At 50.7% G+C, this 25,262-nt stretch overlaps 1 protein-coding gene across 2 annotated transcripts in view; it reads right to left on the bottom strand.

The window, feature by feature from the left end:
* Positions 1-10,764: 10,764 nt before the first annotated feature.
* UMODL1 (uromodulin like 1) overlaps positions 10,765-25,262 on the bottom strand; it is a 68,273-nt gene continuing 53,775 nt past the window's right edge. For both annotated transcript variants that reach the window (XM_033232550.1, XM_033232551.1), the window contains 3 exons: positions 24,074-24,158; positions 16,097-16,299; positions 10,765-11,660 (listed from right to left, as the gene is read on the bottom strand). In XM_033232550.1, the coding sequence (XP_033088441.1) occupies positions 16,118-16,299; positions 24,074-24,158 (267 nt within the window). In that variant the 3' untranslated portion in view covers positions 10,765-11,660; positions 16,097-16,117. The remainder of the gene's footprint in view (positions 11,661-16,096; positions 16,300-24,073; positions 24,159-25,262) is intronic.

The following is a 25,262-nucleotide window of genomic DNA, read 5'->3' as shown; positions in this document are numbered from 1 at the left end:
GCATCCAGACCCTGCACATTCCACAGGACTGGCTCCTGCTGGGCCTGGGGAAGACCTCTAAGCCCTTGGAATATCCTGCCCGACAAGCGTGTCTTTATAGACCTAGGACCTGGGGCCCTGCTGGACGGTTTACCCTAACCAGGGGATTTAGGGTAAAGGTTTGGCTTGGTCTTCCAGGGCCCTGGGCCACACTGTATCAGTTTTGACCTCTTGGGGGCTGGGGGCTGAGAAGCCACGGGCAGTCATGTGGGTGCTCCATGCTTTCATGGCTGACCCCCCATAAAAATGTGGACACCAAGGCTCAGGGCTCCTAGGGTGGTGGCAAGGAACTGTGTTGTCACACATGGACGCTGAGGGAACGAGTGCTGACTGGTGACCCCACTGGGGGAGGAGCTGAAAGTTTGTGCCCGGTCCCTCCTGGGCCCCACTCTGTGCCTTTCTCATTTGCTGATTTTAATCTGCCTCCTTTTGCTATAAGTTACTGTGACTTCTGTGGTGAGTCTTTCCATAGAAGCATCAAGCCTAAGCATGGTCCTGGGGGGCCCCAGCACATCCTTCTTCCCCCATAAACTGCCCTTGACTAGAGCCTCTGTTGGAACAGGATGGAGATGATCCTGCCCCCTTATGAGAGAAGGATTTGCTGAGATTTGACACCTTGTATCACAACAAGCGTTGGGAGGAGGTAGCTATGGGGTGATGAGTAAAAGGGCACACTGGTCCCCAGTCCCCATGACCTCCTTCCCCTGCCACTGAGACCTGAGAGAGGGCCATGCACACTCGGCCCAGCTCGGGTCCCAGGGCTCAGGCTATAGAGAATCAGGGTGTTAGCTCTCCTGTCCCGTATTCCAGGGCTCAGTCTCACACAGCCTGGTGCTGCTCCTGCCAGTGGGCCGGGGCTCCCCAGCCCGGCTTCTGAAGCACAGAACCTTGGTGACCTGCCCAGGTGTGTTGTGCTAGATCAGGCCTGACACTGCTCATGGATGACCTTGGTCAAGCTCCCTTCTCTCTGCATTCAGTTTCTCTGTCTGAAGAATAAGGAAAACGCTTCCTGCTGCCAAGAGCACACTCAAGGGCATCATCTCTGTGAAGTGCATCACTGCCCAGCACATAATAAACGTTCAACAAACATTGGCATTAGAAACCTTGCCTCTGCCCAAGCCAAGGAATAGAGTCTCACTCCTGCGTCCCAATCAGCCAGCCTGGCAGTGGACAGCACTGCCCCTGGATGGGTGTCCCCAGCTGCCTGCCTGCCCGGAAAGCTGCGCTGCTGCCCCGATCCAGGTGCAGCCTGGGTGCTGAGTGTTGGACACGTTCCTTCCTTGCAGTGCCACCCTACGCCCTCTGACTTGGTGTGGCTTTCTGTACAGTGGCCACTCTGCTAAGGACCGAGTCCTGCCTGCAGCTGGGGCCACCCCCAGGATTTGTCCTGATATAGCTCACCCACCCTGCCTCCTCCAGATGCAGTTAAGCAGGACACCTATAACTGTGTCCAAAGCCACTGCAGCCGGCGACGCCTGGGCTGACGTCAGGGGAAAGGCAGCGCTGCAGACGCTAAGCTCAAGCTCTGGGGTCAGGGTGCCTGGGCTGGAATCTCAGCCTCACCGAGTTGCTCATCCTCTGTGAGCTCCTGAGTGCCCACCTGTGAGATGGGGGTGGTAGCAGTTCCCAACCCGTGGTATTCTTGGGAGGTGTCATTAGATCATGTGTGTAAACTTCTTAGCACAGCATCTAGCCCTAAGAACGTAACCAATCAGTATCTGCTCTTGCTATCGAGGTTCTAAGGGCACTGGTTATGCAGCTTCATGAGGCCCCTTAACATGCCTTGGCATCAATTCCTCACCTATGAACCTGGGAGGATATTCCCCAACTGCACAGCCTTTGTGAGGATCGATGATCAAACGTGCATGAAGGTCTCTAAAGCCCACAGTCCTATACAGTCAACCAATTGTACTACACTCTCTAAGCACATGTGGACAGACTGGGTGGTAGGGTTTAGTTTTGAATAGGCCAAACGCTCCTTCCAGGAGCACAGGTAGGGCCAGGGCCACAGTGGAGGAGCTGGAGCCAGATGCTAAATCGGAAGCAGATCAAGGGGCAGCCCAGAGCACCAGGCAGCTTCACAGCACAGGAACTACCTAGCTGGGCAGAGCACAAAAGACATGGAGACTCGGCCTGTGAGAGTCGTATCCCTGCAGTTCAGAAGAGCTTGAAAATAACTTGAAGGAGAAGTAGAGAAGTTGAATCTAATCAGTTGTACTCCTCCAATTCAGAAGAGCTTGAAAATAACTCGAGAATAAGCAGAAATGTTGAATCTAGTCGGTGAAGTCACCAGGTGATGGGCACAGACTAATCTGATGGAAGGATCAGGGAATGATTTATCTGAATCAGGACACACCTGGGAGACTGGCCCTTCAGGAGGATGTGGAGGTCTATGTCAGGGCAGCTTTCAAAGTTCTCATCAGTGGCATCACAGAATTATCTGGAAGGCCTGTGATCCCAGGTCTCAAGTCCAGACTGAAATCACGCACACTTTGAGAAAGTAATCCCATTCTTGCTATAGGAAATTGCTTCCATAGTGAAGAAAGCTCTTCAACCCCAGAAAGGTTTACCATCATTTGCAGATGATGAAGCAAATTAAGCCTATCATATTAATACTTTCCTGCTGTGTCCTAAAACAGTCCATGTATGTGTTTGAAAGTGTTTACAGTGTGTAAGAGAATGAGGCATACTAGAGGCTCCCACAGCACACACTTTCCAGTTTATTCCCCAGAATAGCTGATTCTAGTTTAAAATGTGCGATTCTCTACAGACTAGTGATTCTAAGTTGAAAGGTGTGAGCAAAACAAACTAGATATATCAGTAGAATTGGAATGTTTCCTGGAGTCTGGGAGCCGCCTGTTTACAAAGGTGTCAGTGGTTTTCTCAGAGTCCTCTGAAGTACTTGGGTCAGGCAGCTGAAGTGTCTTAAAAAGAAAATCAAATAAATGTATAAGTTCTGTGTAAATGTCTGAGGGAATTTAATTAACAGAATTGACTATGAGGTTTTTTCAACTGAGTTGGTCAAACATTAATCAAAAGTCCCTCTGAAAGAGATTGCCAAAAGCTCCCAGATGAATATAAAACAAATAAGATTCATGAATTGAGTTTACTTAAGGAAAACTAATTGTTTTTTTAAAAATTAGCCTCAATAAATTATATATTAAATGTTCAAGCAGCCATGAAGATGTTTTCTGTGTACAACAGCCTCCTGGAACAACCAAGCCCTTGGCGGCCCTGGGCTGCCCCAGGCAGGAGGCCGGAGCCATGAAGACACGGAACTGAGGGCCGAGGAGAAGCCCAGGAGCCAGTGCAGGGCAGCGGGGAGGCTGGGACGGTGACGGGGATCCCGGTGCCACCTCCTCCCCTAGCAGATCTCTCCTGCCCGACTGCAGAGGGGCAGGTACGGGAGGTGCCCGGCAGAGGGACCCAGCGAGCTTGGAGGGTGTAGCTGTCACTTTCATGCCCCATGGACAGCCCAGCGCCTGCCTTTCCCCAGCAAGGAGGGGAGGACAATGAGGGACCTGTGGCTGGGAAGCCGAGGCATCTGGGTCGTGGGGCTGCCCAGAGCGGGAACCAGAGGAATCCCTGCAGACGAACAGGCTACTGAGGAGGGCTCGCCTGGGTATGTGGGGTCCTGTCTGCCTGCATGGGGATGCAGCCAGCCCTTGTGAAACCTCAGAGTTTAATGTACCTTCCAGGAAGGAAGAGGATTGCCCAGGAGGGGCTTGATGGGTCACATAGACTCAGTCCCAGGAAATGCTGTGCGTGGTCAATAGGAGGAAGTCAGATCATTGTGACTCCGATAAAGTGGGGCTGCCACTGGGGAAGAGCGGACCTGCTCCGAATGAGACCAGTGCCTGCGTGGGCGTGGGGGAGCCGCAGGAGCCACAACCTTCCCAAGGCAGCTCCATGGCACAGGGTGCAGACAGTGGAGGCCAGAAGCCACCCCAGCCACCTGGTGATGCTGGCTGCCTGGAGGGTTGAACAGAGAGCGCCTGCTCCATCCTCAGCCAGAGCTCCAGCGCTGGCTTCCCCCTAGGTCGCCAGCCTCCCTGAGCAGGACTCCCGCTGTGGCCGGGAACTGGTGGTCCTGGGAAGGGAAAGTCCCACCAAGGACAGCCCCTGGAACTGTTGCCAGGCTCTGTCCCTCTGCCCATCCCCTGGCTGATCATGGCTGTTGCCAGGAAGGCTCCATTCCTCTGCCCCAGCCCCTGGCAGATCATGCCAGGTAGTGACCCCCCCCCCACCTGTCCTGGCTCTACCCTGGGGAGGAGGGTCCTGGAGCCAGGGCAGGCATGGAGCCAACCTGCATCAAGCCCACTGGGGCCCCACATCGTGCACGCCTGTGTTACGTCTTTAATATTCTCAGTCACTGCCCCGAGCACTCAAAACATCTCTTTACAGAAACTAAGAGTGAAGGTGGAGGTGCAGCATAGCCAGGTGGGAGGGAGGCCCTGGCCTACCATGTGGTACAGGGGCAGAAAATCCGTCATCAAAACCAGTGTGGTCTTGTTTAGCCCAGACTCCCACTCAATGATGCCCATGGGAAATGGTGCCTAGGACACGACCATGGGCAGCCTGGGCTCTGGTCTGGCCTCAGCTGTGTGATCTGAGGCAGGTTACTAATGTCTCAGGGCCTCTGTCTTTGTCCTACCATGTGGGGGTGCCAGCACTTGTCCCCCAAGATGGCCTCATGGAGAAACGCACATGTGTGCAGCTCAGCAGCTCCGGGCCCTGGGGCGTGTGGCGTAAGCATCACTGACCGCTTTGAGGATGAGCACGGGTGCTTGACGCCGAGGAGAAGGGACTTCCTTGGCATCGCTCTGCTGCCAAACGCAGGGTTCAAAGGGGACTCAAGTAGATGATCCGAGGTGCCCCCAGACCCTGGACACACCCCCCTCTGCCACCATCAGGGGCTCTCACCTTCAGGGCTTCTGAGTCGGAATCAGAACGCTTCTCACAGGAACAACCCAGTAAGAAGGCACTGCTTCTCCCCCGAGAGCATTATCAAAGAACTATGTGACCAGGCTCTGCTATCCTGTCTTCCCTAGCTCCCAGAAAATGTCCTAGGAGATGAAGCCTTCAGAACCTGGAGCTGAGCCAGAGCTGGAGCAAGGTCAGAGAAGCAAATATCAATGCAGACACGTTCAAAAGACACTCAAGTCCCCTTCTCCATGTTTGGGTGCAGGCTTGGGTGCTGTGAACCCAAAACACAGAAGCTGGTCTCTTTCCCTGCTGTGTCACCTTCCCGTGGCTTCTCACTAATGAACCAACAGCATGAGGCCTTTTGCCTTGATATTGCAAACGGCCCAGGCCTCAGCCCATCAGCAGCACCCAACATCCTCCTGGCCAGAGCGATAGGCCTGGAGTTGGGGACATCACGTAGGACATTTCAATCAAGACATAACCCCAGCATTTTTTTTTTTTTTGAGACTGAGTCTCATCTCACTCTGTTGCCCAGGCTGGAGTGCAATGGCACGATCTCAGCTCACTGCAATTGCCGCCTCCCGGGTTCAGGTGATTCTCCTGCGTCAGCCTCCAGAGTAGCTGCGATTATAGGTACGTGCCACCACACCCAGCTGATTTTTGTATTATTAGTAGAGACGGGGTTTCACCAATTGGCCAGGCCGGTCTGGAACTCCTGACCTCGTGATCTGACCGCCTCAGCCTCCCAAAGTGCTGGGATTACAGGAATGAGCCACCGCACCTGGCCTAACCCAGCCTTTTAATCAGCAGTTGGGGGAAGACCTGTTTTGTCTTCAGCTGGACACACACAAATGAGCAATTGGTCCTGATTACTGCTTGGGAGCTAAGAGGGAGCTTTGGGTTAAACACACACCATGGAACGTAGAGCAAAAGGCAGACAAAATCTGAGCCATAGAGAGCTGCAGGAGCAAGCCACACCTGCGGTCCACCCTGGCCTGGACTTCTCACTTGCAAGGGGTCATAAGTTGGCTTTATCCTTAAAGCCTGTTGGAGTTGGCCGGGCGCGGTGGCTCAAGCCTGTAATCCCAGCACTTTGGGAGGCCGAGACGGGCGGATCACGAGGTCAGGAGATCGAAACCATCCTGGCTAACACGGTGAAACCCCGTCTCTACTAAAAAAAAAATACAAAAAACTAGCCGGGCGAGGTGGCGGGCGCCTGTAGTCCCAGCTACTCCGGAGGCTGAGGCAAGAGAATGGCTGGAACCCAGGAGGCGGAGCTTACAGTGAGCTGAGATCCGGCCACTGCACTCCAGCCCGGGTAACAGAGCCAGACTCCGTCTCAAAAAAAAAAAAAAAAAAAAAAAAGCCTGTTGGAGTTGACATTTCCATTACTTCTTGCCAAAGTTCCCTAACCAATGCTAGCAACACCTTCACTTCACAGGTGGGGTAAATGTGAGGAAACAGGGACTCAGAGCGATTGGGTAACATGCCCCACATAGAAGGCTGAGATTCAACCTCCAAACTCTCACAACTGTAAAGCCCACGCCCTTGGCCTCCTACAATCTCACACTAGCTTGTGGGATACAAACTCTAACTATTCCCTGGGTTAGGAACCTCCAGGTCGTCTGTCACTTTCTTTCCATCAGAACTGAGGCAGGAGAATAGGGATTAGGGTGACCAAGGGTTAAGGCAGAAGCAAAAGAACAGCAGGTGCAGCCAGTTCCAGGCAAGATTAGGCAGCACACAGGCCACAACCTCACTCCCGTGATAGCAAGACAGAAGTTTCCACTTCAGCTTCTGATTGGTCACAGGCCAGTCCTTCATAGGGTCTGACTAATTGGAGGCTTCCAAAGGGCACCTAGGGGTGTTACCAGAGTCTTTGAGCTTTATAAAAACCTTAAAGAACATTGTAATGGGGGCTCCTGAGCCACCTGCTCCAGCCTGCTCCCACTCTGTGGAGTGTACTTTAGCTTCAATGTACCTGCACTTTCGTTACTGTTCTTTTGTTGCTTTGTCTTTCGTTGCTTCCTTCTTTTTTGCTTTGTTTGTGTGTTTTGTTCAATTTTTTGTTCAGCACAAAGAGCCTGGATGACACACAGTCAAGACCTTTTGTCCGGTAACAGAACCACTTTGGTGTTCTGGGTGTCGCAAGTGAGGATCTACAGTCCTCCTCCCCAGGAGTGACAGAGACAGGGCGTGGGGGGTGAACAGCAGATATTTAACACTCCCTCTCTGGGACAAAGCAGGTGCTCAAACTAAAGAGGGTTGCTAACTACCCTATCACAGCCGAGGACAGGCTTGGGGAGCCCCTGTCCAGCCCCTCTTATCTGATGGCTTATGGCATGCATGGCTGTTCTGGATACTCACTTCTGGTTTAGGTGCATATGTGGCTAACTTAGTGGATTCTGTCACCCTCCACAAAAGACAGAGGTGTCACTGGGCATTGCAGGCATCCCTTCCACATGCACAGGTCCTCTCCCGAGCCACAGGTATCTCACCTGGGCCTCCCCAGCACCAGCTCCTGCGGCTGCTGGCTCTCTGCCACCAGTCTTAGTCACCTATCTGTCTGCCCCTTTCCTCCCAGAAATGGGAAGGGAGGGAAAAGACGTCTCCCATTCTTGGGAAATCCAGACGCGAGACTGGACGTCCGTGCTGTGGTCCCCACATAGCCTCATTTGTCCTGCACTTGGCCATCACTCAGTGCTCTGAAGAAGACTAGCCTCACTTTCTGAGCTATTTACAGAGCCTCCAGGGCACCACCTTTGCACACATGTGTCGGGCCTGGACCCTGCAGGTCTGCAGAACAATTTCAGACACGCAAGAGGCTCAAATCCAGTGAAAGAGAACAAACAAGAGAACCCAGGACTGTGGTTGCAGCGGAAACCAGGGGACCCTCGGTTTCCAGTGTGGACTATGGCTAATGTCGCCATCTAGTGGCCAGCATGGAGAGACGCAACCTGGGCCAGAGGGCCCATGGAAAGCCCTAGTCATTCTCTACCTCCATCAGACCCTCCTCCATCAGAGCCTTCACCTCCATCAGCCTCTCCTCCATCAGATTCTCTCCCATCAGACCCTGCACTTCCATCATATCTTCCACTTTCCAGTGATTCACAGCTTGGGATTCTGGGCCAGGAAGATTGAGGTCCCAATAGTGTCTGAACATGAGAACCTCCAGGGACCCAAACCCCAAGAACCAAAAGCCCACTGGCCTTGGGGAACCCCTAAGCCCTCTTTCCACAACTCAGAGGTACTCTGAGTTCTAAAATCTGCAAAGGCCCTCCTTCCCATCCCCCACAGAAAGCAGAGGGTGGCATGGTTTACATTGCACCCAATGGGCTTGGTTTAAATTGCAGCTCCTTCACCGGCCAGCTGTTTGGCTTCAGAAAAGTTGCAAACTGTCTCCATTTCCTCAACTGTGAAGTGAGAACAATCATTTGTGGAGGGCTTATAATGCAGCTTGTATAGAATATGTCTATGTCAGTCTCCCCACTTCCACAGACAGGAGGACTTGAGTTGCCCACTCAGTCTGTTAGGAGATCTTCTGGGGAGTCTCCAAAGCCCTGAAGTCTGGCCTCACAGGTTGTGCACTGCACAACCCTGGGGTGACATCTGCCCTGGAGAGCAGTGAACAACTTCCACAGACATCTAAGGGCCACCCTGGGGCTCTCCCTTCCTCCTTCTGTTTCCATACACTTTGGATTTAATCCCTTAAGCCATGCCAGTGGGAACAGCCTGGGATTGGAGGGTTTAAACTACAAGCAATATGCATGCTGAGAATATTCTCAAATAGCAGTCCTGACATGGCAGCACCCCAGAGCCCTTCCAATGAAGTAATGGGAACAGGTGCACAAGTCCATATGCATTGACTTGCATTTTTCCGTTTCTCTCTCTTCCTTCCTCCAGAGGCCTCCCTGGACTTACTGCATGTATTATAGTATCCACAGGGGTTTTTCCTCATATGGATTGTGAATACTTGAGGGCAAAAACTCTGCCTCATTCTTCTTGTCTTCCTCTTGTCAGTATATAAACTGGGACTCAATACACATTCCTTGTTTGGATGGATGGATGGATGGATGGATGGATGGATGGATGGATAGATGGTTGAGTGGATGGTATGTCAGATGGTTGGGTGGATGGATGAGTGGGTGGGTGGATGGAGGTGGATGGATGGAGAGGTGAATGAGTGGGTGGATGCATGGGTGAGTGGTTGGATGAATGGATCAATGAATGGTTGAATGGATGGATGGTTGAATAGATGAATGGATAGTTGAATAGATGAATGGATGGTTGGATGGATGAACAGGTGGATGGATGGGTGAATGGGTGGATGGATGGATGGATGGATGGACAGACGAGCAGATGTGTGGAGAGGTGGACAGATGGGTAGATGGGTGGGTGAATGGATGGGCAGATGGTTAGATGGCTAGCTGGGTGGATGAAGGGACCAGGTGAGAGGCATCTCACAGCACACATGCAGTCATCACTTTCAGTACTTACCATGTCTCTCATCATCTGATTTCAGCATCTCCCTCCCCAACAAGGCCTTGCGCTCTGTGAGGGCAGGGCTTGGTCTGCCTCTCTCACCACTTTGCCCAGAGCACTAAGCTCAGGGCCTGGAGCACTGTGAGTGCTCAGAAAGTGTTTGTTGGAGAATAGACTTGGATGGGAGAAGTAGGATGAGAGTAAACCAAGTTTTCATTATTTCAGAAAACACAAATGAACAGACATGGTCTATGTATTAAGATTACATGAGGCCAGGCACAGCGGCTCAAGGCTATAACCCCAGCACTTTGGGAGGCTGAGGCAGGAGAATCACCTGAGGTCAGGAGTTCGAGACCAGCCTGGCCAACATGGTGAAACCCAGTCTCTACTAAAAATACAAAAATTAGCCAGGTGTGGTGGCAGAAGCCTGTAATCCCAACTACTCGGGAGGCTGAGGCAGAAGAAGCGTTTGAACTTGGCAGGCAGAGGTTGTAGTGAGCCAAGATCATGGCATTGCACTCCAGCCTTGGCAACAAGAGCAAGACTTTGTCTCAAAAAAAAAAAAAAAAATTACATGAAAACTATAGATGAAGTTTGAAAGACAGGGTTTTTAAATATATGTCAACGACTTTATCTGAAATCCAAAGAGCCACACAGTCATGGGGCTCAGCAGCTGGTTTTACTGAGTATGTCATGCTCTTCCAAGAAAGGCAAGTGAAAGCTCCTCAGCTGACTTCAGAATAGCTTATAACAGGTTATATTAAAAACCCAGGAGGATGGGTAGTGGAGGAACCACCAACCCGAGGACGTGGTGTCTATGTTTACTGGAGAGGGACAGATCAAGCCCCACATGAAAAGGCAGCCACTCCCAGAGTGCCCAGTGGAACGGTGGCCGTGGGGCTGTGCCTACTCTCGGGCAAGCGACACTCCCACCACGCCGACTAGTGGATATGACTTGGGAAGAACCAGAGATGCGTTCCTGGCCTCCCCAGAGTGCCCAGCATAGCACTGGTCCTCGGTGGATGCTCAGTGAGCCTGTGATGGACCATCCCAAATGGAGCATCCAGCACAAGCAGCCACATTTCAGTGTCTTGTGTGATTGATTCTACTTGATCGGAATCTGTGATCCACACGTATTAGCCACTGTCATTCTTTACTGACTCTGAGAATATCCAGTAAATCAAAATACTCCTTTCCCCAAAAGTTCTGTATGGATGACAATTATATTCAACAAAATTAGTCTTGTGGATTGGAAGCTAAGGCCATGTTATAATTCTAAGTTCATGGAGGAAAAACACTCTACTTTCAGGCGTGAGCTATCTAATACAACTCCAATTTATTTCAAATATAGTACAGAGCATTATCTCTTAGGATGATATAATGGAGAAAAGTCTAGACTGAAATACTGAGATTTTTAGAACCATTTTCTTGCTAATTCATTCTGTGACCTCAATTAAGTAACTCATCAGCTCCTCTGGTTTCGCATTGTGTCACGGGTAAATCACACCTCCCACTGGGGTTGGATTATATGAAAAAACGGCTGTGAAAATGCTTAGAAAAATGTGAAGAGTGATATGTGCATATGTTATTTCTACTTATTAAAAAGGTTGTCACATTAATAGAGTGCCTTTTGAGCCACTGTTGTGTAAATAAAAGCAATACCTTGGTACACAGGAGAAAAGTCAAAGAGCCTAAACATCCACTAAAAATAACATTGGCAGTATATTTCTAAGACTGACCTATTTTTAAAGGAGCGTCACGAGCACTGTCGGGTCTCTCTGAGAATGTAAATATTCTATATTTGCCAAAGGGGTGATGGACGCCAAGCAAGAGCAAGCCTGGGAGGGTTCGGTGGACTGGTGTGGAGGGTCGCAGGTCTGGGGGTCCGGGCTGTGGGGGTTGCATGGGTGGTGGTGGAGCCAGAGCACCCCCAGCACTGCCCCCGTCTCCCATAGCCCCTTCATCTGCCTGTGGGCTGTGGCTCCTCTAGGACCTACAGGATGGCCTGCCTCTTGGGGGCAGGTGGTGGCTGCTATCATCCCCTCTGGGTTCACCCAGGCGCTGGCAGAGCACATCCATCAGAGCAGACCCCTGTTAAGGCTTGAAGAGTTAAGAACAGAGGGATGGGTGGAGGTGCAGAGAGACACTGGGGATCCCAGGGGAGCCCGCCAGGGAAGCTCCGAGGTTCTGGAGGCAGGTTGACTCACCGCAACCTGTGTGGAGAAAGAGGTCCCCTGGGTCAGCTTGCATGCAGGAAAGGTAAAGTTAATACAGAAAACCCCAGGAGGATGGGCAGTGGAGGAACCACCAACCCGAGGACATGGCATCTATGTTTACTGGAGAGGGACACATCAAGCCCCACATGAAAAGGCAGCCACTCCCAGAGTGCCCAGTGGAACAGCGGCCGTGGGGCTGTGCCTGCTCTCGGGTGAGTGATGCTCCCACCACGCCGACTGGTGGGGGTGGCTGGTGCAGATACCTGAACCGGACGAGCACACCTGGGGCCCCTGCACCTTTGCACCATCCATGGAGAACCCACTAGGACACTGGGAACATCTCTGAGTGGGGCTGCCTAAGGGTCAACCTGGTGGGGGTGGGCGGGTTGGCTGATGGTTTTCAAAGAGCAGATGTCTGCAGGAACTTTAGAACTAGTGAGACAGTTCTCACTTCAAGAGACAGGAGCTCCAGGAAAACAAAGGAAGACGAGAGGCCAATTTTCCCTTGGATGTTTTAATTTCGAGGAGGGGAACATTCAGCACGACCTTGGCACCAACCCACCAGATTTCCTTAGAAACCCAGCAGGACAAGTGTTGGCTTCGTCGCCGGGATTCACATCTTAAATATTAAGTAAAAGGCACTGACATTTCCTCGTAACTCTATCTAGGGAGGTGACTGGCCTCTAGCACTGGCCTCATCTATGCGGTAAGGGTTACAGAATAATGCGCACGTTAGTTACCGGGAGTCCTGGCAGGAGAGAGGAGTAAGACAAAGCTAACACAAGCTTCCCCCTTGCCTGGGCAGAATCACATCCACAAGCGGGTGGCGTTTTCTCTGAGGAAGTTGCCCAGCGAACGCAGCATGGAGGTTGCCTTTTGGAAATGTGTGCTGTAGTCTGGGCTTTGCTGTGTGACCCGGGAGGATTTGCTTGAGTTCTCTGGGCCCTATTTCCTCATTTTAAGATTGGAGCCAGTGTCTACTACACTTTGCTGAGTTGCTTCAAAAATCTGTTACCTCAAGAAAATAAGGACCTGAGCACAGGGAAGACGGGCTTGCCTGGGGAAACTGTCAGCCTGACAAAAAGGGAGCAGGCTGGTACTGACAGTGTCCCCTGCCCAGGATGGGAGGCAATGGGCTTGGTGAGGAGGGGGTCTTCATGGCCCAAACCCCATGGACCCCAAACCAAAGGCCAAAAGCTACCATGCTGAGGAAGCTTACTTATTTTTCACTATTAGAGTGTAAAGTTGAACTGAAACTTCACTGCTGTTCCCTGCCCCTCTGGGATCCTCAGAGGTGGCTGAGGACCCAGACCACAGCTGAGCAGCAGCGCCTGGCTCCCTGGAAGGTTCCTTCCCTGTAACCACAACAGTTTCTGCCTCTAACTGGGACACCTGGTGCCTCTACTGCAAGAATTAAGAATTATGGATTCCCTTGCACAGCTGCTAAAATACAAGTTCTCCAGGTCACTGATAAAGCAGAAAGGCAAGGGGCATTGTTCTAAGGGTCCATCAGTCATGTGAACACTAGCCTAAGAGAGGCTCTAAGCTTGGCAGCTAAGAGAGCTGACCCTGGAGCCAAACGGAAATCCCATGCAGCCCAGCTCCACCACCTCCCAGCCACACGACCTGGGACATCTATCCCTTCCTGCCCTGGGTTTCTAACTATAACACAGGATGCTAATAACAGCACAACCTCACAGGGATGTTGGGAGACAACAGACATTGTCAGTACCACACTGCACCTTCTTCGTTGGGCAGGCAGCTTCTCCAGCCAAGCCCGTCTTCCTGTGCTCAGGCCCTTATTTTCTTTCTTTTTTTTTCTTGAGATGGAGTCTCGCTCTGTCGCCCAGGCTGGAGTGCAGTGGCACAATCTCGGCTCACTGCAAGCTCCACCTCCCGGGTTCACGTCATTCTCCTGCCTCAGCCTCCCGAGTGGCTGGGACTACAGGCACCTGCCACCATGCCTGGCTAATTTTTTGTATTTTTTAGTAGAGACGGGGTTTCACCGTGTTAGCCAGGATGGTCTTGATCTCCTGACCTCGTGATCCACCTGCCTCAGCCTCCCAAAGTGCTGGGATTACAGGCGTGAGCCACCGTACCCAGCCCCTTAAACAGATTTTGGAAACAACACAGCAAAGTGTAGTAGACACTGGCTCCAATCTTAAAATGAGGAAATGGGCCCAGAAAACTCAAGCAAATCCTGCCAGGTCACACAGCAAAGCCCAGACTACAGCACACATTTCCAAAAGGCAACCTCCATGCTGCGTTTGCTGGGCAACTTCCTCAGAGAAAACGCCACCCGCTTGTGGATGTGATTCTGCCCAGGCAAGGGGGATGCTTGTGTTAGCTTTGTCTTACTCCTCTCTCCTGCCAGGACTCCTGGTAACTAATGTGCGCATTATTCTGGGGTCTCAGAGCCCTTATAGCATAGATGAGGCCAGTGCCAGAGGCCAGTCACCTCTCTAGATAGAGTTACGAGGAAATGTCAGTGCCTTTTACTTAATATTTAAGATGTGAATCCCAGCAACGAAGCCAACACTTGTCCTGCTGGCTTTCTAAGGAAATCTGGTGGGTTGGTGCCAAGGACATGCTGAATGTCCCCTCCTGGAAATTAAAACATTCAAGGGAAAATTGACCTCTCGTCTTTCCTTGTTCTCCTGTTGGCTTAGATGGCGGGCAGTTGATATGGTGTGGATCTGTGTCCCCACCCAAATTTCATGTTGAATGTGATCCCCCTGTTGAAGGTGGGGCCTGATAGGAGGTGGTTGGATCATGGGATGGATCCTTCAAAAATGGTTTAGCACCATCCCCTTGGTGCTGTCTCATGATAGAGTTCGCATAAGATCTGGTTGATTAAACGTCTGTAGCACCTGCCCTGACCCTTCCTCCTGCTCCAGCCATGGGAGAGGTGCCTGCTTCCCCCTGGCCTTCCGCCATGATTGTAAGTTTCCTGAGGCCTCCCAGGAAGCCGATGCCGCCATGCTCGCTGTACAGCATTTGTAGTCAGCAGTCTCACACGCTGCCAGATAAGCCTCGTAAGTGCTTCTCTTCTTCTTTTATTATTATTTATTTATTTTTGAGGCAGGGTCGCCCTCTGGAGTGCAGTGGGGCAGTCTCAGCTCACTGTAACCTCCACCTCTTGAGCTCTAGCGATCCTCCTAGCTCAGCCTCTGAGTAGCTGGGACCTCAGGCATGTGCCACCACACCCAGCTTATTTTTGCATTTTTTTGTAGAGGTGGAGTCTTTCTGTCTTACCAAGGCTGGTCTCAAACTCCTAGGCTTAAGCGATCCTCCTGCCTTGGCCTCCCAAAGTGCTAGGATTACAGCCATGTTCTTTTTTTAGAAAAATCTCAAAATTTGGCCTGGTACGGTGGCTTATGCCTGTAATCCCAGCACTTTGGGAGGCCGAGGCAGGTGGATAGCCGAGGTCGGGAGTTCAAGACCAGCCTGACCAACATGGAGAAACCCTGTCTCTACTAAAAATACACAATTAGCCGGGCGTGGTGGCGCATGCCTATAATTCCAGCTACTCGGGAGGCTGAGGCAGCAGAATCGCTTTAACCCGGGAGGCGGAGGTTGCGGTGAGCTGAGATCACGCCACTGCACTCCAGCCTGGGCAACAAGAGCAAAACTCCATCTCAAAAAATAAATAAAATCTGAAAATCTTTACAGAAGTCACAGTCTTGGCATTTCCCACTGAAGGTTTATACCAATGATACTGCCCTCCATAATGCTTGTCACTCATTTGTGGTGAACTATGTGCAAGCCCAGGAGAAACAGAAATCCACAGGAGCAGATCAGAGAAGCATCTTTAGCCTCCAAAGGACATATATAAGTTGGGGCTGTGGGCCTGAGTAGCAAGGTGTGGGGGATCCACTGTGGCATCCACACCACATGTGACAATCCCTGCGAGTGCCAGGTTTCAGGGACACTCGGCTGAGGACGATCCTTAGGATCCATCAGTGATCGAGGGTGTCGGACCCCATAGCGGGGTCTCTTGGGCATCTTCCCATTTGAATGTCACACCCTCTACGCGGCCGGGACTGTTACCATGATTTCTTTTACAAATGATGAAACCGAGGCACCGAGAGGCTCAGGACCTTGCTTAGGCGGCCCAGAGACTAGGTGGCAGAGACGGGATTTGTGGTAGGCCCCCGGGTCCTGCGGTCACCCACATAGCACTGCCACCGGTATCACGGAGCCAGTCCAGTGGGTGTGTGAAGTGACTGAACCTTCTCCAGTCTGCCTGTAGTTTCCCCTCTGTGCCTGCTCGTGGTTGCTTTCTCAGAAGGGAGGCTGCATGCCCCGTAAAGGGCCACAAAACACAGACACATACACAAATCTACCCTTGGCCGAATCCTGCTCTGCCGTCCCCATCACCGTGGGTGGCCGAGGCAGGACACGCATATCAGATGCCCCCACTCTGCACCCACCTTCCTGTCAGCCTGCGCCTCCTATTCGTAGAACCCCTGGTAGCTGAAGTTGTCGGACTGGATTTTAAAGTTGTATCTCCCATTCATTCTCCGGTAGTGCATGATCAGAAGGGTGGCTGCCCCCGCTACCAGCGCAAAGATGGCCACCACAGCGAGGACCACATAACCCGCGTCCAGGCCTGCTTCTGCACGTGGAGGCTCACCTGGGGGAGGAGGCAGGCACAGGTGAGAGATCTGCCCAAACAGGAGGAAGGCGATGGAGTAAGCCCTCTACCCGGATCTGGGGCTGATGGATCTGAAGCACGGGGAGTGCAAGGCCCACGTGTGCACCTGTGTGCCTGTGGGTTACCAAAGGCGAGGCAGGTGTCCAAGCCCAGGATAGCATTGCAGTAAGGACAGCGCAGCCTGGTGAGGCCTGGGCCACAAGGGTGCGACTGCGCAGGACCAGCAGGTCCTCCTGGTGGGAAGGGGCGAGCCCAGTCAGATTCCCTGCATGGAGACACAGGCTGGGCCTACACAGGCTCCACAGCACAGAGGAGTGAGCCGTCCCCAGACCCAGGGGAACAATTAAAAGATAGAGAGTGTTTTCTGGGCATGGTGGCTGACGCCTGTAATCTCAGCACTTTGAGAAGCCCAGGTGAGCAGATCACAAAGTCAAGAGATTGAGACCATCCTGGCCAACATGGTGAAACCCGTCTCTACTAAAAATACAAAAATTAGCTGGGCGTGGTGGCGCAAGCCTGTAATCCCAGCTACTCGGGAGGCTGAGGCTGAAGAATAGCTTGAACCCGGGAGGCGGAGGTTATAGTGAGCTGAGATCATGCCACTTCACTCCAGCCTTGCGACAGAGTGAAACTCCGTCTAAAACAAAAAGAAAGAAAGAAAGAAAAGAAAAGAAAGAGAGAGAGAGAGAGAGAAAGAAGAAAGAAGAAAAGAAGAGAGAGAGAGAGAGAAGAAGAAAGAAGAAAGAAAGAAGAAAGAAAGAGAGAGAGAGAGAGAATGTGGACCCTAAAAGACATGAAAACAGGGATTCAAACAGCTACTTGCACACCCATGTTCACAGCACCAGCCCAAGGGTGGCAACAACCCAAGTGTCCGCCAGCTGGTGAATGAATCAACACACTGTGGCCCCACAGTGCAATGGAACGTGACCCAGCCGTGAAAGGAATAAAGCGCTGACCCGCGGCAACATAAATGAACCTTGAAGACGTCACGCTGAGTGAAAGAAGTCAGGCCCCAGAGGTACCTATAACATGACCCTGTTCATAGGAACTACCCAGAACCAGAGAGAAAGCAAATGAGTGACTTTCGGGGACGGGCAGAAGGCGGATGGGGAGGGACTCTTGAGTATGAAGTTGCGTTTAGGGTGAGGAAAATGTTTAGAAACGACAAGGAGTTGATGGCTATACAACCCTGTCAATGCACTAAATATCATTGAGTGGTTTACTTTAACACAGTTAGCTTGAGGTTATGTGAATGTCATCTCAGTTTAATTTTTTAAAAACTGTGCTGCCTGAGAACGATGCCAGCTGCCTGCTGGCTCTCTGGCCGGCCCCCATCAGCCCAGGGGCAGACGTGACCCTCTGCCCACCGTGTGTGGGTGTAACTTGTTGTCAAGGGCATCTATAGCCAGGTCACAGCTACATCCTGCACCACGCAGTCCCCTCCGTCTCGGGGTGTTCATCCCCACGTATCAGGAAGGTCTGCTTTGGAAAGAGCCTTTCAATGCAACCAGGAGCATTTGAGATCCCGTTTTCATTCCCTGTACTGATTTCCGGGCAGTCTGCCCAGAGTGGACGCTGCTGTGGGTCCCCCAGGGAACTGCATGGGGGTGTCACGATCAGCAAAGCTGTCCAACAATGGCACTGGGGGATCCCTGGGGTGCTGAACATAAGCCAGCTAGAACCACACCCCTCCTCTTCCAGAGAGAGGGACAGGGAACACCTCCCCCGCTCCAGCCAAAGTGACTCCAACCTCCCCACGCAACTGAGGCCCCCAGATCCTGGCCCGCCACTTCTCCAGACAACTCCTAAATCACGATGGCCACTAAATCCAGCCCCCAGGGGCTCTATAGTGGACCTTCCTCCTGTGCCTCCAGAGACGGGCCACCTTGCCAGTACAAGGAGTGGGGGGTGCCACCCTGAGGATGCTGTAGAGAAAGACCAAGGAGACCCACTTCTCCTGGCCACTTGCAGCCTGGAATGGCCCCAGACTCTCAGCCCCAGGAAAGACCCATCCCTGTTCATTCTCCGCCTCTCCAGCTAGGTTTCTGTGACCTGCAGCTGCATGCTCCGAACTGAACCACTAGCTAAGGGCTGGCCACAGGAGGTCCCCAGGCCAGTGCTGCCCACTGACTGACACCAAAGTCCAGGAATGGTTACTCCCCATGGCCAGATTAGCTAGAAGTGGAAAGCAAGCCCTGAGAACTGTGGATGGTAATTTCCCACAGTCACTGGCAAGGCATCTGGCCAAACAGGGCATCTCGCTGTTCAGGGAGGCTCCAGGCATGTGGCGTGAGTTGCATATGTGTCATAACCGCTGGACCACACGCCAGTCCATGATGCAGGGAGATGTAAATGATGGCGGAGACTCAGCAATGGCTGCTTTTGTAAAGGGGGATGTAGCCCAGTGAGGGAAAGGGAAGATGGCATGTGGGGCTTAAAACCTAGATGATGGTTTGATGGGTGCAGCAAACCACCGTGGCACATGTATACCTATGTAACAACCTGCACGTTCTGCACATGTACCCCAGAACTTAAAAAATAAAAAATTGCCAGGCGCGGTGGCTCATGCCTATAATCCCAGAACTTTGGGAGGCCGAGGCAGGTGGATCATAAAGTCAGGAGATTGAGACTATCCTGGCCAACATGGTAAAACCCCCATCTCTACTAAAAAAATAGAAACAAACAAAAAAATTAGTCAGATGTGGTGGCGCATGCCTGTAGTCCCAGCTACTCAGGAGGCTGAGGCAGGAGAATTGCTTGAACCCGGGAGGCAGAGGCTGCAGTGAGCCGAGATCGCGCCACTGCACTCCAGCCTGGGCAACAGAGCGAGATTCTGTCTCAAAAATAAATAATTAATTTTAAAAATTAAAAAAGAACCTGGGTGCAGAGGAAACAGGGCCCTTCCAGGGGTTTGAGTCCCAGCTCAGCCACCGGCTGGGGTCCTCAATCTCCTCACTACTGAGTGGCCTCAGTAATTGCCCCAGGCCCTTCCTGCTGGGACACTGAGTACTCCCTGGACACTATCCTCGAGCTTTCTTGGCCTTTTAGCACAGGGACCCGCTCATGAATATGAAATAACTAGGCCAGCTAGGAAAGGCCATGGAAGGTTTCCAAACACTGAATATGCAAAAATTATGATGCTGATATACTATTTGTTGGTAGTAGACATTCAGGGAAGATGCCCAAAGGGATTCTTTCTTAAATTGTCAATACACAGGGTTGTCTGTGTGTTGAATTGTGAACCCCTCACCCCCTGCAAAAACAGATATGTTGACACTTTGGGAGGCCGAGGCAGGTGGATCATGAGGTCAAGAGATTGAGACCATCCTGGCCAACATGGTGAAACCCCATCTCTACTGAAAATACAAAAATTAGCTTGGCGTGGTGGCCCACACCTGTAGCCCCAGCTAGTCTGGAGGCTGAGGCAGGAGAATCGCTTAAACCCGGGAGGCAGAGGTTGCAGTGAGCCAAGATCACGCCACTGCACTCCAGCCTGATGACAGAGCGAGACTCTGTCTCAAAGAAAAAAAAAAAAGACAAAACAAAAAACATATATGTTGAAATCCTAACCCCTAGTACTGTGGGCCATGGCCTTATTTGGAAATGGAATTGTTGCAGATTCAAGTAGTTAAGACAAAGCCACACTGAGGTAGAAAGGCCCCTCATCCAACATGACTGGCGTCTTCACAAAAAGAAGGCCACGTGCAGACGGAGGCAGAGACTGCAGGGAGGCAGCTGCAAGCCAAGGTCCACCAAAGATTGGGCACATCCAGCAGAAATGAGGTAGGGGCAAGGGAGGACTCGGCCTTACAGTGTTCCGAGGGACTGGGGCTTTGCCAGCACCTTGATTTTGGACGTCTGGCCTCCAGAACTGGGAGAGAACAGATTTCTGTTGTTTAAGCCACCCAGGCTGCGGGACTTTGTTATGGTGGTGCCAGGACATTGTGAGAGTGATGTGAGGGCTGGGGTGGAGGGAAACCTCAAAATGCAGCCAGCCCAGTCCCCAGGGGACAGAGAGAGGATAGCAGGTTATGAATAGCCTGGATCTGCACTCGCAGGCCCAGCTCATGTGGGCACCAACTGTGGGAGCTTAGGCACATTCCCTAAAACCTCTGAGTTCTTCTCATTTCTTCCCTGAAGTGGAGGTGATGGTGATGGCAGGGACAGAGCATGGGAAGCTCAGAGGCCGTAGATAGTGGTGAGGTCCTCAGGAACCTGTCTGCCAGCCTCCTCTCACCTCTGCAGTCTCCAACAGTGTTTCTGTTAATATACACTATTAAAATGTAGCGAAGTCCCCACCAACTGGGAGATTCCATGTGTCTAAATGATTCTGCTGTATATTTGTATGATAATCATAGATCAAGCAAAAGCTACTAACACAATGAGAAAGAATGTTGAACAACATGAATATCTACAGTCCTTGTTCTTGAACCTGAGCAATTACACCCCTATTACATTCGGTACTTCCTGCCTTGGTTATGCCAGTGTAGTGCTCTACTGGTTACAAGTGAAAAGTAGCACTTAATCAATAACTTCTATGGGCCAGGCTCTTTATGAAGTAGGAATTATTATTATTCCCTTTTCACAGATGAGGAAAATAAGGCACAATTCACATGCAGCATGCACAAAGCCACAAAATTGTTAAGTGTCAGAGCCAAGTTGTGAATCCAGGGAGTCTAGTTTCTGAATCCAGGGAGTCTAGTTTCAACCTCACAAATCTTAGACTCACAAAGGATTCTTAGTTACTGTTAGACACTCACAACAACCTTATGAGGTAGGCAGGGCATGTTGCAAAGAAAAATCAGAGTGTCTGAAACATAGTAGATGAATGAATTCATGAATAAGTAGATGGATGGATGAGTGAGTGGATGGATTAATAGACAGATGGATGGATGATGGAGGATGGATAAATGGATGGATGGATGAATGAAGGGATGATAGAAGGGTAGATGATAGATGGATGAATGGATGATGATAGATAGATGGATGACAGATGGATAGATGGATGATAGTTGAATGAATGGATGGATGGATGATAGATGAATGGATGGATGGATGAATGGATGGATGGATGGACGGATGATGGATGGATGATAGATGGGTGGATTAATGAATGAGTGGATGGATGGATGATCAATGGATAGATCAATTGATGGATGGATGATAGCTGAGTGGATGGATGGATGATAGATGAATGAATGGGTGGATGGATGGATGACTAATGGATCGATGGATGGATGGATGATAGATGAATGGATGGATGAATGGATGGATGGATGGATGGATGATAGATGAATGCATGATAGATGAATGGACGGTAGATGGATAGATGAATGAATGGGTACATGCATGGATGGATGGATGGATGGATGGATGGATGGATAAATGATAAATGGAAAGATGAGCAGATAGATGTATGAGTGGATGATGGATGAACCACATAGCTCATAAGTGTCAGAGCCTATAATCAAACTCAGGTGTCCCAACTCCAAGTGTAGTGCTTGTCTTCCCTAGTTACGACATTCCCTACAATATCAATGAATGAAGGAGGAAGTTTAATTTCTATTCATGAAATAACACATTATCTATTAATAAGAATGCATTTCACACATATGCTATTTCTTATAGGGTTAAAGAAATAGGTTGACCCATTCTTCCCAGCAATTTAAGAAAATGAAGAGTGAGGAAAAGCATGTTGTCTTAGCACCTTGACCAACAGTCACCTGATGACCAGCTCAGGGGCCTGGGACACAACTCTAGAGATTCTGAGAGTGTAGGCCTGGGGTGTGGCCTGGGACCTGTGTCTACTTTTTCAGTTTCCCAAATGCTTTGAATGAGAACCAGCAGTTGAGTCACTGGCCAAGACTTCCCTCCTCCTGTTCCCCAGCTTCATGGCCAAGACCTGAGCAGCATTCAGATTCCGGTTCACACCCTGCATCCAAACCTCAGAAGTTCTCATACAGGGAGAGAAGGGAGAGGGTCATCAAGATTAGGGGAAAAAACAACAAAAAAGGAAAACCAACTAGGATTAGGCTAAGCAGCAAGAAAGAGAAAAAATCAAAATAGCAGTGGCTTAAAGCACGTGGAAGTTTCTTTCTTTCTGTAATAAAAATGGGGCCAGGCCGGGCACAGTGACTCACACCTGTAATCCCAGCACTTTGGGAGGCAGAGGTGGGCAGATCACGAGGTCAAGAGATCGAGACCATCCCGGCTAACACGGTGAAACCCCGTCTCTACTAAAGATACAAAAAATTAGCCGGGCGTGGTGGTGGGTGCCCGTAGTCCCTGCTACTTGAGAGTCTGAGGCAGGAGAATGGCGTGAACCCAGGAGGCAGAGCTTGCAGTGAGCTGAGATTGTGCCACTGCACTCCAGCTTGGGTGACAAAGCGAAACTCTGTCTCAGAAAAAAAAAAATGGGGGGTCAGAACCCAGGCCTGCCTTGGCCACTTGCCCACAGTGTCCTGGGGAAGCCGGATTCCTCCAAGGACTGGGCCCCATGGCCCTAAAGAAGAAAGAGGCAGAGGATAGGCACAGACGTCTTTTAAGGAGGGTGCACCGCTAAAAGTTGTCACATGAGTTTCCCACTTAGATCTCATTGGCCAGAACTTATTCACATGGCCGCACTTAGCTGCCAGGAGGTTGGAATTACAGTTTTTATTCCTAGCAGCCATGTACCAGCAAAAGCTGGGGTTGCCATTCCTATGAAAGGGGAGGAGAACAGATACTATGGGACAACTAGTGGTTTCTCTCTTAATACCCAAAGCACACAATTTCCCCCAAACCAATGTGTTTTTTTCAAAATAAGATGATGGACCATACAGAAAATAAAATGTTTTTCTGGAAAATTGATGTGGAGTTTTGAAAATACATGCAATGTAATTGGCTGATGGAGGTTTTAAACTGAGGGGGAACAGACATGTCATTTTTTGCATCTTTTGAATAAAACAGCTTTTTGTTGTGCATGCATTTGTGCGCACGCGCGCACACACACACGTTGACACGGTCTGATTATAGCTTGCGTTCTTATCTCTTAACAACCCACTGGGCCGGGCGCGGTGGCTCAAGCCTGTAATCCCAGCACTTTGGGAGGCCGAGACGGGCGGATCACGAGGTCAGGAGATCGAGACCATCCTGGCTAATACAGTGAAACCCCAGCTCTACTAAAAAATACAAAAAACTAGCCGGGCGACGAGGCGGGCGCCTGTAGTCCCAGCTACTCGGGAGGCTGAGACAGGAGAATGGCGTGAACCCGGGAGGCGGAGCTTGCAGTGAGCTGAGAGCCGGCCACTGCACTCCAGCCTGGGCGGCAGAGCAAGACTCCGTCTCAAAAAAAAAAAACAACAAAAAAAAAAAACAAAAAAAAAAAACAACCCACTGGATGTATCATTTACCCAGTGTCAGAAAACTTCACCAGCTTGATATTATGCAGCTCAAAACATTTCATTATGTAACTTTGTGCCTGGCCTCTTGAAGTCTCAGTCTTTCCATCTGTAGCATGGGTACAGTAATAGCTTGTGCTCCTAGGGTTGCTGAGAGGATCATATTACATTCTGCATGTGAAGAACTTAGCGCCAGGCTGACACATAGCAGCTCTCAGTGAATAGTAACTATTAGTATTTCTATTATTATAAGCCTCCTTAGAAGTCTCTCAAGAGTTCTGCATTTCAAAACAGTTGCTTTTTTGTTCACATGCTGGTGAAAAGGAATTGGTTGCATCTTTTCTTTTGTTGTCTAGACCAAGTCATCAACTCACCTTCAGACCTGACGAGGGGTCCCCAGGACATCTGGTGTGTGGCAGAGGTTTCACTATTTTGCAGCAACCGAAAGTTATTGCAATTCTGGTTTTTTCCAGGGAGAGAAACATCAAATTAATTGAATAACACTTATGAGAAAGGAGCTACTATCAAGGATGCTAATGTGATACATGCGATTTTATCCTGCTAGAAGTTGCAAGGCAAGGGGGCTAAGTTTAGACAGAGGAGTGGGAGACCTGGTGAGACCAGGGTGGTGGGTCCTGGTGCAATAAGAGGCAGGCCCAGGTGTCAGCGGGGAAGGAGGTGAGGTCTGCAAGAGCAGCAGGCTGGAGGAGACCCCTTGAGCTGCTTTTGGTTCCTAGAGCTACTTCCTTGGGTCCCTTGAGGACTATGTCTTGGTCACAGCCCTAGGAGTCCCTCTGTGTTCTCCAAAGGCCGCTGCAGCCATTTGCTCCCCTCTACACCTTTGCCTTACAAAAAAGACTGCCTGGCTCAGTGACATGGTAGGATCTGCTCACTAGATGCCTGAGATGGGCTGCAACATGTCCTCCAAAAAGGTATGGAAGTCCTAAATCCCAACACATGTGCATGTGACCTTATCTGGAAACAGATAATCAAGCTGAGGTCATCAGGGTGGGCCCTAATCCACTATGGCTGGTGTCCCTATGTAAAGGGGAAATTTGGACACAGACACAGATGTGTACTGAGGGAAGGTGATGCAAAGAGACAGCAAATGCCGTCTACCAGCTAAGGAATGCCTGAGGCCACCAGAAGCTGGGAGAGAAGCCTGGGACAGATCCTTTCTTTAGAACTCTCAGAGGGAACCAGCCAGCTGACACCTCCATCTTGGACATCCTGCTTCCAGAAACAAGACAACATGTTTCCACTGTTTAAACCACTCAGTTTGTGGTACGTTCCTATAGCAACCTGGAAAGCTCATACCCTATCCATCCTAAAGGAGCTTGAAAAAACAGTGTGCCACTCCTCTTGTAAGGAATCCTCTTGTAAAGAACTTGAGAGCCAGCTGCTCCCTGCAGAGACCAAGCCTGGCAGTGGCCGTCCGTGCACCAGTCATCTCTGAGGCTCTGATGGAACCAGGGACAGGCTCCTCGTGTGTGGCCCTCAGCCTGCTGTCATTAGGACCTGAGGTTCCTTCTGTCCCATTGCTCAGGAAGATCTACCATCTGA

This window comes from Trachypithecus francoisi, unplaced genomic scaffold (assembly GCF_009764315.1).
Source record: "Trachypithecus francoisi isolate TF-2019V2 unplaced genomic scaffold, Tfra_2.0 Lachesis_group14, whole genome shotgun sequence".
NCBI lineage: Eukaryota > Metazoa > Chordata > Mammalia > Primates > Cercopithecidae > Trachypithecus > Trachypithecus francoisi.
This window is presented reverse-complemented; position numbering and strand designations above follow the sequence as displayed.